The 17609-nt window shown below is 36.6% G+C and overlaps 1 protein-coding gene across 2 annotated transcripts in view; it reads left to right on the top strand.

Annotated features, from left to right (window-relative positions):
• The window catches only part of HTR2C (5-hydroxytryptamine receptor 2C), a 451942-nt gene that overhangs the window by 423697 nt on the left and 10636 nt on the right, over positions 1-17609 (top strand). For both annotated transcript variants that reach the window (XM_075187205.1, XM_075187206.1), the window contains one exon: positions 9085-9285. In XM_075187205.1, coding sequence (XP_075043306.1) covers positions 9085-9285 — 201 coding nt within the window. The remainder of the gene's footprint in view (positions 1-9084; positions 9286-17609) is intronic.

The raw sequence follows: 17609 nt of genomic DNA on the forward strand, positions 1-17609 counted from the left end.
AAAAGAGCTTTTGGTGGAGAAAACAAGCAAATCTTTTCATGGGGCGGGGGCTACCACCCACTGATTGAATGTCGGTAGCCTTTGATAGGGGCGGGGTACACGTTCTCAGTGCGGAATATTCCGACACCAAGAAGTCCTCCAAATAAATGACGAATCTGTAAAAAAACGATGTAAAGAGAAGCAGACTTGCCTGTATACCGAAGTTGCAGATGTCCGATTGGCGCAGGATGCTGACCGCAAATGAGTCCGACTACTGAGGTGTCCGTCAAGAGATTTTAACGTCAGTGCGACTTCTTTTCCTCTTAATTTAAAGCGGTAATGTCAAACCCCGCAGGTTAAGTGTTGAAACACTTAACTAAACATTGCCGCTTTAAATTAAGAGGAAAAGAAGTCGCACTGACGTTAAAATCTCTTGACGGACACCTCAGTAGTCAAACTCATTTGCGGTCAGCATCCTGCGCCAACTGGACATCTGCAACTTCGGTATACAGGTAAGTCTGCTTTTCTTTACATAGTTTTTTTTACAGATTTATATTTTATTTGGAGGACTTCTTTGTGTCGTTATGGTGGGAATCGTAAAAACGATTACCACCATTTGATAGATAGGGAAAAACTGCTTTCGCAGCAGATAGATGTTTAATAAGTAGGCTCCAGTCTCTATATAGCAAAAAAAAAGATGCACTCAGATGACTTAAAGGGGGGTATTCAATTGTCCGCGGGATCGAGTGCGGGAAAACTATTACCATTAATACGGTAATCTCTCGCTGGATTTCAGCTCGAGCTGAAATCCAGTGAGTAAATGGTTTTTCCGCACAGGATTACCGCAATAACGGTAATCCTGCGCGGACCGCGGGATTTTCGGCAATCCTGCGGACAATTGAATATGCCCCAAAGTGTATATTTTTAATTTCACAATGTTTCAGTGCAGCTTTCGGTAAATTAAAAAGGTCCTAAATCCAGACATAAAAATTATGCATCTGTGAACAAGTCTTTTTAAAAATTATATGTATTTTTCTAAGTGGAACTGGCAACTATGCTCTGTGCTATGCTCACAGGATGTGAACGCTGCTGGATATAATAAAAGATAACATTAATGCCTGTGTTAAATCATTCAACCATACTTACTGTCATTTTGCAAAAGGATCGACTGTGAAAGCTGCATGTTTTACTTCTTGGGTGACATCCACTTGATGAGTGAGAATGGTAGAACTGCTAAACAGAAAGATTTGTGATCCTTATTTTTTATTTCAGTTCAAGCTGCTTTAACTCCTCAATCGCTTAGGCTTTTTTCACCCCATGCTAAGGCTAATTTGTCACTTTTTAAGCTGGTCACATTCTAACATCAATATAAGTAGTTTGTTTCAGAGAACTTTTCATAACATTCAATTAGATGCTTATACTTTCCTGATGCAGCAAATACAATCTGGGCAAAATGGCAAAAAGTGTTGTTATTATAATTGAAATTGCAAAAAAAACAGGGCTCTATACATAAGTTATCATAATAAAATTTGTATTTGAAAATGATAATGCATTTTTTGGCTAATTTACACTGTCTTGAATGAAATGCCTTAAATGTTTAGGAACACTATGGGTAGCCCAACAAGACATATCATTTTGCCAATTAGACAACCTACCACTGAGTACCCCTGAATGTATTATAGCCAGGGTGGGGGAGATCTGGGCATTAAGACCTCCATCTCTGGACTTCTTACACTTTTGTAGTGTAGGGTGTTATTGTTTGATGATCACCAGCCAATACATTTTAAGGGGCACATTTGAAAGAGAGGACCTTCCACTCTCAAATGAGGGGTTCCCAAAGTTTTTTGGAGCCATGTGCTGCTTAATATTTTCTATACTGTAAAGTGCTATTGTCTGGTATTGTTATTATCTAGGGATCACACAAGAGGCCACATCGTTTGAAAGAGGGGACTTGTTAAATAGTCTCCCCATGTCTTTCATCTGGAACATTACACAGTAGAAGCACGGCAAATCTTTTCACTGTTGGTGACTGCTGCCATGGATAGCATGGTGATAGCCAGTTATAGAAAAATGCTTTTCTCGTCAAATCTATCAAATATGTTTTTTGTGTGTTTCTGTTCTGATAAGGCTAAATTTACTCATTCCACATTTCATCAACCATGTGCTGTAACACACAAGCAAGCGACTGTCATAAAGACATTTTTGTGACATCACAAACACATTTGTGGAACACTTACACTAAACTTAGTGTGTAAATATCCCTTACCATCCAACCTTTCCATGGTTGGCAGCACTTCTTCTTAAATTAAAAAACTGCTACATTTTAACTCTCTATTTACCACATGCAGCTATAACACAGTGAAAGTCAAATCAGTCCCAGTTGTCTAGATGGGATTATCATATAAACTTCCAGTTTAATATGTCCAAAAGGGAGCTCATCATCTTCCCTCTCCCACTTTCACTCCACCTCTAGTTTCTATCATCGTTGACAACATCAAGCTCTCCCAAGTCCCCCATACCTGCTACCTCTGTCTTATCTTTGACCCTCAGCTTTCCTCCATACATACAGTCCCTTGCACAGTCATGTTGCATCATTCCCCTAAACATTGCCAGAATGCACCCATTTCTTACTCTGGATGTTGCCAACCCTTATCCACTCACTCATTATTCCTCACCTTGACTACTACATCCTCCATGTACATGGCCTTATTATCTATCCCTGCTATACTCTATCTAAACTTCACGGCAAGACTCCACATCCTCGCTTGCTACTCCACATACATTGCATTACTCTGCAAATACCTACACCGGCAACACTCAGACTCCAGAATCTCATTCAAGCTACTCACCCTTACTTTTAAAGCTCTCCATAAAACCTCACACTCAAACATCTCTTACCTCTTCAAGAGATATTCTCCTTCACATACTCTTAGATCTTAGACTTCTTCGGTGCTTCTCCCCAGTTATGAAACTCCTTACCCTTCCTGGCTAGACTTTCCCCCAACCTTGACTCTTTAAGTGCTCTCACAAAACCCACCTCTTCACTATAGCCTATTCTACCCCCATCTGATATTACTTTCTATGGGTGTTCTACCACTTACAGTCACAATCTACACAAACTCCTATTCTTTTAATATTGCCCTCTCCCTGCAGATCATAAGCTCTCACAAGCAGGACATTCTCTGCTCTCTAACTCATGTCAACACGCTCTTCTTCAACCTTGTATATACTTGATCTGTTTTTATGTATGATTTGGTATACTGACTTACAGCACTACAGGGTTTTGCAGTGACTAATTAATAAATGTTCATAATTATATAAATGATATCCCTCTTTATGTATGGCTGAGTTGATAAAGTAATTGTGTTGCTTATTTTTAATAAATGAAGAGGCATAGCACATTATGACAGCGGGAGTTGTTTAATCAGAGATAGCAGCATGACATTCATAAAAAAAGGATAACACATCCATTTTATAGCCCAGTTCAAGCTACACATGTTTACATTTCTAAAGGTTCAATGAAAATATTTAGACTACAAATTCTTGTAGCAAAAAGGAAAAGATTGAGCTAAATAGCTCTGCAGAATAAAGTATTGTATATAATATATTTGGAGGATTTTCAGTATTTATAGTGGAAATACATATATTTTAATGTTGTTTTATTTCAGTTTACTCTGTTAACATTTGTATGTCTATATTCTAACGATCTAACGGTCTACAGGTTAGTTTTAGCCTATTAAGCATGCCATTGCTGCAAATGGCTAGAGCCTAGGTTTAAAGCTCTGACTTGTCGCTCAGGTTGCTTGCACAAGGACATTGCTGAAAAAAAATGAATTATAAAAGTAGCAGTCATACCCCAGTGAAACACATCTAAAATATCCATTAAATTAGAGAAATAACTACTGCAAACTAATCATTTCTCATTCCCATCATATCCTGCCTCAACTACTGCAACCTCCTCCTATCTGGTACTCACGTCAAACTAATATGTCACTGTAAGACTGATCTCTCTCTGTTCCACTCTACATATGCAGCTCTGCATTGGCTTCCTATATCCTCCAGAATCCAATTTAAATTACTCAGCCTCCGTTACAAAGCCCTCATAAGCACCACCTCTTTATACATATAAACCCTCATCTTGACATACGCTCTGGCATGTCCTCTTAGATTTGCCTTTCACCTGAGCGTCACCTGTACTCTAATAACCACCTCTTACTCCTGCCTTCAAGATTTCGCCTGTGCCATTACTCACCATTGAAATTCCCTACGACACCTGATCAGACACTCCCCCCAGCCTTCATATATTTTAACATTCTTTAAACATCATTTATTTGTGATGTTGTTCCTGAATTAGTAACAGCAGTGAACATACCACATTTCTCTCCTGCTTTAGAAAAGAAGCAGATTGGTGTCACCACCGCCGGATTTACCATTGAGTTCTTTCAGTTGAGCAGAGTCGTATCTTCTTTACACTGTACATTGGTGCAGGATCAATAATCATAAATTGCTTGGGTGGAAATTAAATAATTAAAGGTTAACAACTGTAATTTTCAACACTCATAAAATAAATTCAAAGTTGGATCTTTCTTTAATAAAGTTGACTTTGCCCACTTTATTTTCCAATTTTATGGCACAACCCTCATAGAGAACAACTGCCCGTTTTCAGCTAGTAGACAAAACATTGAAATTTCATTCATGCTACATGTTTTCACAGAAAATGTCTTTGCTCAAGTCATCAACAGCCCAATAATTTCTATGGGGAAAATTATATGAGAAAACTACTACCATTGAAATAAAAAAGCCATTACTTTTATGGGTAAACTATTGTCATTGAAGTCAGTGAGAGAAATAATTAGTATTAAAGTGAATGAACAATTCCAACAGTGCATAGAAAATAATTTTCATTCACAGAACTTTTTATTTTTTACTTTATTTCATCATCATCATTTATTTATGTAGCGCCAGCAAATTCCGTAGCGCTTTACAATTTATTTATATTTATATTTGGGTTTTTTTATGTCAAAGAAATGCTTTTTGGAAATATGTTTTTTTATTTATGTAATATTTTTACTTTAGGTCCCATTGTCTGAAAATGAAATGTTTTTTTTACCCTAAGACAGTGTCCTCTGAGTGTAATTAACAGAAAGGAACCTGTTATGGGGATGTACTTGGGATAACATCGCCATTCAACAGAGCTTTGGTATATATGTAATGGACTTTATAAATGGTCCAATAGTAAGAAGGAGTTAATGATAAATAGGCCACAAGAAAACATCAAAAAGCTACAAACATACAATTCCAAGAGGTGAAAATACAAGTCAGCAATGTTAAGAATAAAAGCCACCATGAAGCAAAGTTGATTTTATCTACTGTATAAAAGCTAAATAAATGTATTGTTTTTGGTGTGTGACTCGACTACAAGATAAGTGATTCTGCAGCTTGCTAACACGGAAAGAAGTGGAGAAAATAGCTTGACAAATCTCATATTGATAGAAAGGAACATTCTGTGCATGGAGCACAGTTGATTGAAAAGCTAGAAAAATTCAGCATACATAAAAAAATAACATTTATTTAACGGCTGCGTAAACCATGGACTTGAATTTGTTGACCTTATGAATTATTTTGCAAGACTGAAGATTTCCACAGATCAGGATCTTTCAAAATATCACATTTTCCATGCTATATTGTAGAAGATAGCAGAAGTTTTGAGAGTGCATCAATTAACTATGCCAGATAAAAATTAAATAATCGAATTGGCTTTCTACGGTCTAATTCCTACGTTAGATTTTTTGAGCTGAGAAATGAAAGCATTAAGGTACTTATTGAATGAACATTTTGCTTTCCTTAATTTTCAAAGGAACCTGTTTTATAACCTGTCAAAAGCGGTATTCTATAATTTCATTAAGATGTACCGAAATAACAAGAATTGATCTCATAATTGAAGTGAGGTACATAGTTAAATATATATCGATCATGGTTATGGAATCTAGATGCTCTTGCTAAAGCAAGGACAAATGCATTCTTTTGAAATACAGTTTATGTCAGAAGCCATGTCAAAGGGAGACCAGTTGAAGAACGAAATGCTAGTGATATTATCAATTCTGAAGTGAAGATGGTATTTCAAAATGTCCTTTAGGCTTTTAGTTAATGACACTTAAAGGGGTTTTAGACTTATCTTTTTCCCGTAAAATGATATGAAGGTGATCTCTAAATATTTTGTTCTTTTGTTTTTCCTGCCTTTTGGTTTAAATAACATTTAAACTTCAGCAGAGTGTCTGTTCAACAGCTCTAACGGTTGCTTGTTTTGCAGAGAAAAATAAAATGAGTAACATTAGTTGTGTCTGCAAAGTTCCCCAAATTCTTGTCTAGGGAAAAGGGAAGAGAGTGGGAATGGAATCTTGGGCTATTACCTATTTTTAAAATCATTTGATAATTACCAGGCAGTAATGAATAACAATTAATTTTAAATTATCTTATCCGATGATCAATTTAGGGATATTATTATTTAATAATTGTATAATAACTATATATTGCTTATTTACCCACCATAATCATAAATATATATATACATACATGTAGTATTGTTATCCACGTTTAACCAATTCCTTCCAGTCATTTTCACAACAATACCTTCTCCTGCACTTTGTTGCAGCTTCTGACAACTGTACTCCATGGCAATTACAATGAGACATAGTAAACACAAAAACTCAGTTAAGGAGCATGTAGTGGAAATCAAAATACATAGCGCTAGATCCTACAATTGTGTTACTTCTCAAAAAAAAAACTAAAAACCGTGATCTGTGTCTTATGATCTAAATGTGACCATAACACAGTGCTGTGACAAATTGGAAGCTTCTCCACAGACGGTTAGGTTGTGTTAGAGTTTAAGGATTATTTTACAGAGTGAGACTAGATAATAGGGTACAGTCAGTGCGCAGTGTATTTAGTTAAGTAATGCATATAGTAAAGAAGCAACATCCTTCTCATTGAGAATGTGTAGGTTGCTGTGGAAACAGGAAATGAAGCATGAGGTAGCTAGCTGTCACTTAGAAAGACTGCTGGGTAGAGGCATGAAATAAGGATTTTTCAGCGTTAATAACTGGTGTTGACAGAATGCAATTCACCACCTTAGAAAGTGGATAAGAAAATCAGTAACTATCTATCCAGTTTTAAAAAGTTTTAGGTACCTGCAGTACAGAGCTCTAATCTCAAAAGTACTATCAAAGGTAGTAAATTGACATTAATTCCTGTTGGCAGGGCCATAGTGAGAAAATTCAGATCCTGGTAATGTAGCTTTTTGGGGCCCCCATAGACTACATAGCCTAGGGGTCTGGGCAATCTCCTTCCCTCATTTTCTTCCAACCTATAAGCCAACTCTGCACATCCCTAGGGTGGAATGGGCCAGAGTTATGGGCCACAGGGAGTCTTGCCCCAATGTAGACCAAAGCCCAGGTAACTGGTACCTGAACCCTTATCTTCACCCTTGATTGTATGCTGTCATCAATTATTTTCTTTCTTGAAACTGAGATTTAACCAATTTGATTATTGTTTATTGTTATTTTTTGCCATATTGTCTTACTACAGTAAAGTTGCACCATGGGAAAAATATTTTTTTGGGCATTTATTTAAATATCCCAAGATTAACACAGCTAAGCCTGTTACTGAACTAGCACAAGCTACTCTGTATTCTGTTCCTTGCGGTATATCCCAGATACTGGTTCTTACAACAATCTGAACGGTTTTGACGAGGGGATCTTTCACTGACATACATGGCAGCATTTGATTGGTTATTTATGGTTTGTTTTTGTTTCATTGAAGTCCACTATCTATGATCTGATTTTATATGTTTATTTGCCACTATTTTGATCTAATATCAATAGGTTTACTAATCAATACTCATGTTTCTGTCTAACAGATTTACCATTCAGAATTATCGTTTCTATCTGATCGAATTTTTATAACAACCTTGATTTATGTAGAATATCGTATTGCTTAACATTTATTTTTATATATCCTGTATTATTTGTTGTTATACTATGAAGAGCTTGGTCTGTCCTCCCATGGCTATATTTGCTTGCAGAGAAGACAGTTCTGAGGTCAAAATATTTTAATGGTTGGCAATAAACATATGTTTTTAATTGTAATCACAATATTAGTGTGGATTTTAGATTCAGAATTCTCTGAGTAAATACTATTAAATATAATAGTAAAATAATAATATTAGTAAATACATGTTATACAGAATTGTTTACATAGTAATAAATTGGGTAAACTATGTGAATATCTGCTTCAATTCTTGGCTATGGTGCATTACAATAAAATATTTTCCTCTATATGTCAAATAAAAGCATCAAATTCCCTGTTACAAGCATATATAATATTTATTTTTCTCTCCAAAGGCACAAGTACTGCCCAGTCCATGCTTAATCCTGTGTGAGACCTAAGTGTTCAATGATTTTATTGTAATTATGTTTTCTCGTTCATTTACCCTTAATTTTACTAAAATGCATCAAATGTCTGGTTTGGCACAAATCACTGCATGAGGATTTCAGTTGGAACTAAAGGATTTAGATTTTGGCTTATTATTTATATCATAAAAGACCTTGCAAGCTTCCTCTGCTTCCTAAGCTATGAAATTTAACCTCTACAGCACTCGAGGGGGCCAGTATGGTATTACAATATGTCGCTGGCCCAGTCTCCATCTAAAGGATTTACTGATTAAACCGTGCGCTGTAATTTTAAATATTATAATCTCCATTTTATGAAAGAGGAAATACTAAGCTGTAGATATTTGAAGAATAATTCACTCAAGTTTTTACTAACATCTTCATCCATTCCTGACTTTACTTTCTCTAAAATTCTGGTATTGTTGATATCATACATTTGGGTTTGATCGCAAAAAATTAATATATTTCCAAGTTTTGATTAGTAAATCTAGTTAAAACTTTTAATAAATAAAATAAAAATAGAAAAATAGATACAGATTCCCTGCTAAAAGGTTGGAAAATACATTAAATAGTTAAGATTCATGATAAATATTATGCTTAATTGTGACTTATGATTCAGTTTTTACAGTATAACTCTCTTATTCATATCTCACTGCAGATTATGCCTGGCCTCTGCCACAGAAGCTGTGTCCTGTGTGGATCTCATTGGACGTGCTATTTTCTACAGCATCTATCATGCATCTCTGTGCAATCTCTCTTGATCGGTATGTAGCAATACGTAACCCCATAGAACACAGTCGCTTCAATTCCCGTACTAAAGCTATGATGAAGATTGCTGCTGTGTGGACTATATCAATGGGTAAGCAGTGCAGTCTATGTTCTCAGCTGTAAGGAACGTATAACCAAATGTATGCTTATCAATTTGTTGTTCTAAGACCAGTCTTCTGCTGGTACCATACAAAGCTTAAAGGCACCTTAATCTCAAAAATGTTCATTGCTTGAATTACAGCTTTACCCAAAACTAAAAATGTTTCCGGTGGAGTTCACTAAATTATTCTAAAACACACAGTTCTAATGGGTTTTTTCAAAGACTCCAATTAACCAGCGCTGCTAAACAGTCTTCTAAGTCTGCTTTAAACAGGCTGATGGGTTGTCAATTCGGGTTGATCGATGCTGAAAATCGATAAGTCCTCCAACTAAACTCCTAATTTCTGGGAAAGCAATATGAAATGAAACAGACTTACCTTGAAGCCGATGGTGGAGATCTCCGATTGGCTCACCATGCTGACAGCAAGTGATTCTGATTGGAGAAGTGTTCGGCACTGCAGCTTGACGTCATTGCGACGTCTGTCAATAGAAATTTAAAGCGGCAATGTGAGCCAATCGGAGATCTCCAGCGTCAGCTTCAAAGTAAGTTTGTTTATTTTCACATTGCTTTCTCAGAAATTACGATTTTAGTTTGAGGGCTTGTCGATATCGGATTGGTGGTAATCGGGATAACAATTATCACTGGTCAATTCCCCTACCTATGAACTTGCCATTCACATGAATGTTTTTTTTTATGGGGTAGGAGTATTGTTTTAATAAGGCAAGCAGTGATAGGAGAGAGGAGTGTAGTGCATAAGCATTGGAAACCTCATAGAAATCCATCAGATTACATCTCTTTGTCAAAGTTTATATGTTAGAGAAGGGCAAGGAAATAAAATTATTATGTGATAGATGCAATTGGACATTCTGAAGTAGATTTGATAACATTGTCATAAAAAATAAGTACATTCCTATAATAATCACATGATTCCATGTTTTATCCTACATTTTGTATTATACACATACAAGGGAAAAATCAATGAGTGAAGTAGCCCCACACAGAGAACTTAAGGCAGTCCTATCCAGAGACCTACCGGCAGCCTTACATAAAGAACCTCTGACAGCCCCACACAGAGGGCCCTTCCAACTAAAAGAACCACTGGTAACCCTACACAAAGACCCTTTAGTAGTCCCACATAGAGACCCCTTGACAGCCATACTGGGTTGCTAATTTTCTGCATGTGCGACTTATAAGAGGGAGAAAACAAGTCAGTGATAATCTGATTTGTGGGAAGAATTAATTGTGGCATTAGTTTTTCCATCTCCTCAGCAAGCACTGAGATGACTTTGCAAAGTCTTTTTAGGATCATACATCTATCAATCTTAGCTTTGCAACACAAGTTTAATTTACAACTTTTTGAAGAACAACTGAATATGTGAACTGAAATGATGTGTGGGCAGAGGGTCAGACCAATAATTTTATTACTCTCTCATTCTACTCACATAGTAGCTGATTACTTTCTGGGATGGTGAGCCAGTGCAAATGTGTAATTGTCTCTCCTAGTGCTGCCTCTGGCACTTCCTGCAGAAGAAGAGCCTTTTGCAATTAAGTAAATACCAAACCGCTCTATTGTTATAGCAGGGACCATATATAAATGTGAATTTAGGGAAGCGGGTGATCATTATCTCCAGGCTCACTGATTTACCAGTCATATGCTCTGAAATGCCTTTAAAAACTGAGAAATTAGAATCTACGCTTCCAGCACTAACAGGAGTTTTGAGTGGCAGGTGAGACTGGTCATGTGATGCAAGGGACTTGGATTCTTGGCTTGTGTGCCATGATAGTTAGTAAGTGTGTCAGCAGTACTCCATTCCTAGCTGTGAAGGAGTGTAAGGGGTTCTTTCATGGATTAATGTCTGGGTTGCTGGTGTAGGGGTTGCAGTGTCATTGCCAATGGTAAGTTGCTTGAGGGGCACGAGGTGGAGGAATAGGTGTGAGTAGAAGAAGGTGCATAATAATTGTAATGTGGAGCTAACTCTCCAGTTTGAGTTGGCAAAGGGGAGGAAAGGAAAAAATGTTGCAGAAGAACGTAGGGAAAAATAAGGAGGGGATGGGAAATGTGAATAAACAATGTTAATAAAATAAAAAAAATAATGAATATTGTGAAGGCAATAAAGTGAGAGAACAAATAAAGATTAGAAAAGGAGGGATTATAGCAGAATGACAATAGCAGATAAATGCATAGGTTGACCAGAGGGGAATGGATAGGAAGACGAGAAAAAAAAATGGGGAGGGGAAATAGAAGTAGGATGGAAAGGAGGTGTGCTAATGCAATTCTGCAGATATAGCAAGTCTGATTATGGAATGGACTACAATAATCTAAAAAGACAAGCAGAATTGCAATGAAAACAGAGAAAAATAGTATATTAGGTGGGTAAATGCATGTACGGGGATAGTTACAAGATAAAAAAAAGTATTGTCCGTATAGTGAATGATACTTGTTGAACAGTAATGGGTATAGTGATAACAAATGCATATTTTATATGTACATTTTAGAAACTAATTTGAAATCATTAAGGTAACCACCTTTAACTTGCTTCTCTGTGCTCTCCTCACTCAGGTAGTAACTAAATTCCTTGTACACTCACTCTTTATTTCCCACCTTTACTACTGTAACCTCCTCCTCACTGACATCCCCCTACATTCCATCTAGAAATGCTGCAGCTACACTAAACTTCCTCTCCAACTGCTCCTTATCTGCTGTCCCACTCTATAAATCCCTTCACTGGCTCCCACCTTGAAGGTCCTCACCAACAATATTTCTCCATACAACGCTGACCTTGTCTTGAGATACACCCCAGCATGACCACTCCACTCTGTCTCTGAACTTTAACCTTTCCCCTCATAACCTCTTCACATTGCCACCTTCAAGACTTCTCAAATACTGCTCCCCACTTATAAAACTCTTTGTCTCATCCTATCAGACTCTCCCCCAAACTTCAATACTTTAAACGATCCCTAAAAATGCACCTTTTCATCCTTACCTACCTTATCCCCTCCTAGACCCTTATGTCCACTCCCTCTACTTCTTCCATCCACCACATGCAATTGTGACCCATTTGAACCTACTGTATCTTAATATAGCCTCCCTCTAGAATGTAAGCTTTGCCATGCAGGGCCCTCTCCCCCCTATGTTTCATGTCTGTCTCCCTTGTACAACCCTGTCGTCATGTCTGAATCCTCCACTGTGTGCTCACTCACACACGTGTTCATACCTGTATCCATGCTAGTTATGTTTGCTAACTAATGTCCTACCTTGTATGTGCTATTATGCTTAATTGTATTCATCTATCTGTTATTATCTTTATCGGTATCTGTTATTATATTTATTGTATTCATGTAAGATGATTGTACAGGTCTATAGAATCTGTGGTGACTTTTAAATAAACATTGATGATGATGATGATGATGAAAGATACCAATGTTTTAGACCCACTAAAGTGCAGGTGACCATAATATACCCCAGTAGACTACAGCGGACTTATCCTTTAGCGCTGATGTGAACCCCTTAAAAAATCTAAATGTAGTAAAATATATTCTGTTTTAATTTTAAAACACTTCTATTTTCGTGTAAATGTATACAACTTCAATACATCAACACAATTAAATCCATTGGTTAACAAATTTTATTTTATTCACATCATAAACTAAAAGCTTTTTTCCTATTACAATTATACACAAGTTACCAGACAAAATAATGGATGTATACATTGAAAATCCTCAGGCTATGTGTACGGAAGCATGTTTAATAAAACAATGTGTAGGAGTATCAGCTTGTATTTATGCCACAGAAAATAAACTCAATTTGTCTGGTTCTCTAATATGATTTTAATGTTAACAATAAAAGGTAGTTACAAATGTTCCCAACTAACATGATTAATATAAACGAGCAATATATATTATTTCATGATTTCCTTTTGTTCTTTATTTCCAAGTACAGACCAAGAATGTACACAGTAGAATTTTTTTAATATTCTTCACTATTTCTTAATCGTTGGGTATTATATGTTAAAATTTATTAAAGAGGAATAATTCACATATAAAAAAATAATATGTTAAGACTATGTTCTTTTAAGTCATAAGGGTGGTGTAGTGCACCCAGGTCAGCTCAGACTGCACCGTGTGTGACTTGATTAGGTGTGTTAATAAAATATTGGTAACTTACTATAAAATATAGCAGCATAACAGCACCATGGCACAGTGGTTAGCATAGCTGGAGTCATATCTGTGTGGAGTTTGTATGTTCTTCCTGTGTTTGTGTGGGTTTCATCTGGGTGCTATGGGTTCCTCTCACAGTCCAAAAACATACTGCTAGGTTAATTTGCTTCTGATAAAATTAGTCTTAGAGAGTGTGTGTGTGTGTGTGTGTGTGTGTGTATGTGTGTATATATATGTGTGCGTGTTTGTTAGGTATTTAGAAAGTAAGCTCCAATGGGACAGGGACTGGTGTGAATGATTACATATACTGTGTACAGTGTTGGGTAATATGATTGACACTATATAAATAAATAATAATAATATACTTATATAAGATACACATTGTATTATTTCTTGACTATACTCTTTTGTTCTGCTCTACATTACTTTGTAGACTCAAACAAGTGTGATGAGCAAGTTTGAGAAGTATTCTTCACTCATCACTTTATACTGGGGGGATAAACAAAAAACAATGGTTACAATAAACAAATGTAACTTGAGACAAAGGTAGTAAAGACCCTACATGCAAGGTAATTAGAGTATAGCAGCAATAGACATGAAAATGAAGCAATGTGTGTTTAGCAATGGATCAGCCACAAATTAATAATAGGGGGCAATATCATTAAGTGCTTAGGACTACAGAGTGAACAAGTCACATAGTTGGTTTTCATCTGGACAATATAGTTAGATAGGTGTTACGTATGGTGTTGGTGGATGTACCATATTAGATCATTATTATAGAGAACAATAATGTAGGTGTTGTGAGATGTGAGATTAGTTAGAGTAGCTAATAAAGTAATAAACATTGACAAACAGGTCAAAGATTTCTTAAAACTTTGATGCTTTGGTTATTGTATGATAGAACAAGGGAGAGTGTTTCAGACAATAAGTGCAGCACAAGAGAAGTATTGCAGAAAGGAATGGGAGGTAGAGATAAGAAAAGATAAAAGTGAACATTTTAGCAGAATGGGGAGAGAAACATAAAGAGACAAGAGAGTAGAGACAGATGTTTGCAGCAAAGTTGAGGGCTTTGAAATGTATAATAGCTGGGACCACTAGGTAACCATTTCCATAACTACCATTGTATTGTATCCATCCAAAGCTTTACTACTATTAAAGTGAGAGCTGGAACAAGTAATAAGCAACTTGCGACTCCCCAGTTGTCATCTGTTCCTCACCAAGTCCTAAAATTTGATCAAGCTAATCTCATTTGACAAATAACACATAACATACTTTATTTTGTCCTTATTTATTGAACAAAAAAGTAATTTAACATGAAGAAGCTATATGCGAAAACTAATTACACCCCATGATTTAGTAAGTTGTTGAACCACCTTTAGCAGCAATGGCTCTCTGTATAAGTTTATCATTCACTTACATTTTCTATAAGGAATTTGGACTCATCCCTCCTTATAACCCTGCGTCAATTAATTAGTGTTCGAGGGTATTAGTTTTTGTACAGCTCTCTGAAGGTTCCGTTACATAATATCAATGGAATTGAGGTGTGGACTTTGATTTGCCCTATCGAAAATATTGATCCTTTTTCTACCATTTAGTAGTAAATTTGCTAATGTGCTTAAGATCATTGTCCTACTGCATGAGAAAATTTCATCCCAAGTTTAATTATTAGACACATGGCCTCACATTTTTCTCTAGAATACTCTGGCATAAAGAAAAGTTCAAGGTAGACTCAATAATTGTGAGACATCCAGATGCAGCAATAAAAATCTTTAACCCTCCATCGTCATGCTTGAAAGTTGGTATGAGGTTCTTGAAACACTTTTGAGAAACATGGCATTGTGTGTTGAAACCAAATAACTCCATTATGTTCTCATTTGTCTAAAGTACATTGTTCCATAAGTCTTTTGTTTCATACAGATGCAACTTTGCAAATCTATGCCATACTGCATTTTTTTTTTTTAGAGAAAGGAGCTTTCTACTGGCGCTTTCTATCCTTCCAAAAAATCCATATTTGTTTAGTCTTTTTTGTACAGTAGACTCATAACCTTAACATTGACTGTGTTGAAAGACACCTGTAGATTCCTGGATGTAGCTTTTGACTTGTTTGCAATTTTTGGAGCATCACACAGTCTGACCTTTGGATGAATTTGCTGGTATTGGGAGATTAGCAGCTGTTTATAACGTGCTTCATTTGTAAATAATCTTTCTAACTGTGAAATGATGGCCTTCAAATTGTTTGAAAATTGCCTTAAATTCTTTTCAGACTGCTCAGTAACAATTGCTTGTCCAAGATTATTGAAAATGTCTTTACTACATGCAGGGCCGCCTTCAGAAAAAATCGGGCCCAGTACGGGCCCCCCGTGCCACCTGGGCCCCCCCCCTCATGAGCGCCCCCCCCTCATGAGCGCCCCCCCCATGAGCAACACATACTTTCATACTTACCTGGGGCCCGCCGCTGGTCACCGCTATTCTGTCTTCAGCCTGGCTGTCACCGTGACAGCCAGGCACCACGATCCGATCGCAGGGGTGGAGGAATCATTCCCCCTGTGATCATGTGATCTGTCACAGGCAGAGCACATGATCGCAGGGGGAATGAATCCTCCACCCCTGCGATTGGATCCTGGTGCCTGGCTGTCACGGTGACAGCCAGGCTGAAGACAGAATAGCGGAGACCAGCGGCGGGCCAGAGGTAAGTCTGTGCTGAGATGTTGTACCGGGCCCCCTGGTGAGCCCGGGCCCGGTACAACAGTACCCCCCGTACCCCCCTGATGGCGGCCCTGACTACATGTGTCAGCACAAACCTGAATGCTCCAGACTAAAATGGCAAAAGTTCTGCTTTTATGTAAAGGTCGTAGCACTTTCTGGTGATCAAACAATAAGTGCACTTGATTAGCACCATCTGGCTTAAATGTCCTCTTTATTGATGTTGAAGTAGTATAGGTGTACTTACCTTTTCATTCATGGCTTCGTCATGTCGGTGTATTGTTGTTAAATAAATATTGACAAAATAAAATCTGTAAAAATTGTCACATGAGATTAGATTTATCAAATGTTGGGACTTGGTGAAAACGAGATGGTTGTTAACTATGTCCTGATATGTAAAAGGACAGATCTGAAAAGGTTGTGTACTATTTTGTTCACGTCTGTATGTGAATTGTAATTCTGATATGTCAAGGTACCGAAGGCTTCCAATTTAAATTAATAAGTAAAAATTTTCAAAATAAAATAAAAGTTAAACAAACCCACAAGGTAACAATCATGTTTTTTTTATATTACACAAAAGATGATAAAATCAAATATTAAAATTCAGCTACAATGTATTATTGATTATTTAGCATTTTTCAAGTATACTGAAATGCTTACAATGTACTTGCTTATCTGGATGTAACAGATGTGTACAGGGTGATTCAAAAGTCGCAGTACACTCTTTTATTTCAAAAACTCTACAGGAAATTGGGAAACCTGAATACTCCAGTAAGGTATGGGTGACGTGGTCTATCTTTTACGGTATGTACCAAACATGGGCGCCATCTTGAAATTGGCCAATCGGCCCAATTCCTGTAGAATTTTTGAAATAAAAGGGTGTACTGCGACTTTTTAATCACCCTGTTTATATGATATAGTCCTGTATCAGAAGGTCATAGTACAATCACTTTCTCACTAGTATTCATGTTTTCATAAACTAGGGGATACGTATGAATTATTAATTTGGAAAGTTCAAATACAAATAAAGTACACGTAATTTATGTGTTTTAGGTGTACGCTAGATGTTAGTCACTTGCCCGATTATATTGTCTGCAAATACATGGTTTCTGTACAAGTTCAAACTAGCAATCCACTGCAGTATAATGTAAATCACAGTAATTTGGGAGAACTGCCAACAAGATGCAAGTGTAATATGCTATTTTAAAATTAAATCGAATACCTTTGTAGTTAGTCTAAGAACAATTTTTATTAAATTTGTTTATCTACTGTAGGTTACCCATTATTATCTAGGAGTAGTTAATAATTATAGCCTGTAGATGTCACGGATACTTTCAACAATGAGGATCTGTCTTAAGACAATAACATACTATGGTATGGTTTCACATTTTAATCATTACATATTATGTAAATACATCAGTTCACAGAACACAAACTTTTTTAAAAAAATTGAT

This window comes from Mixophyes fleayi, chromosome 9, assembly GCF_038048845.1.
Source record: "Mixophyes fleayi isolate aMixFle1 chromosome 9, aMixFle1.hap1, whole genome shotgun sequence".
Lineage (NCBI taxonomy): Eukaryota > Metazoa > Chordata > Amphibia > Anura > Limnodynastidae > Mixophyes > Mixophyes fleayi.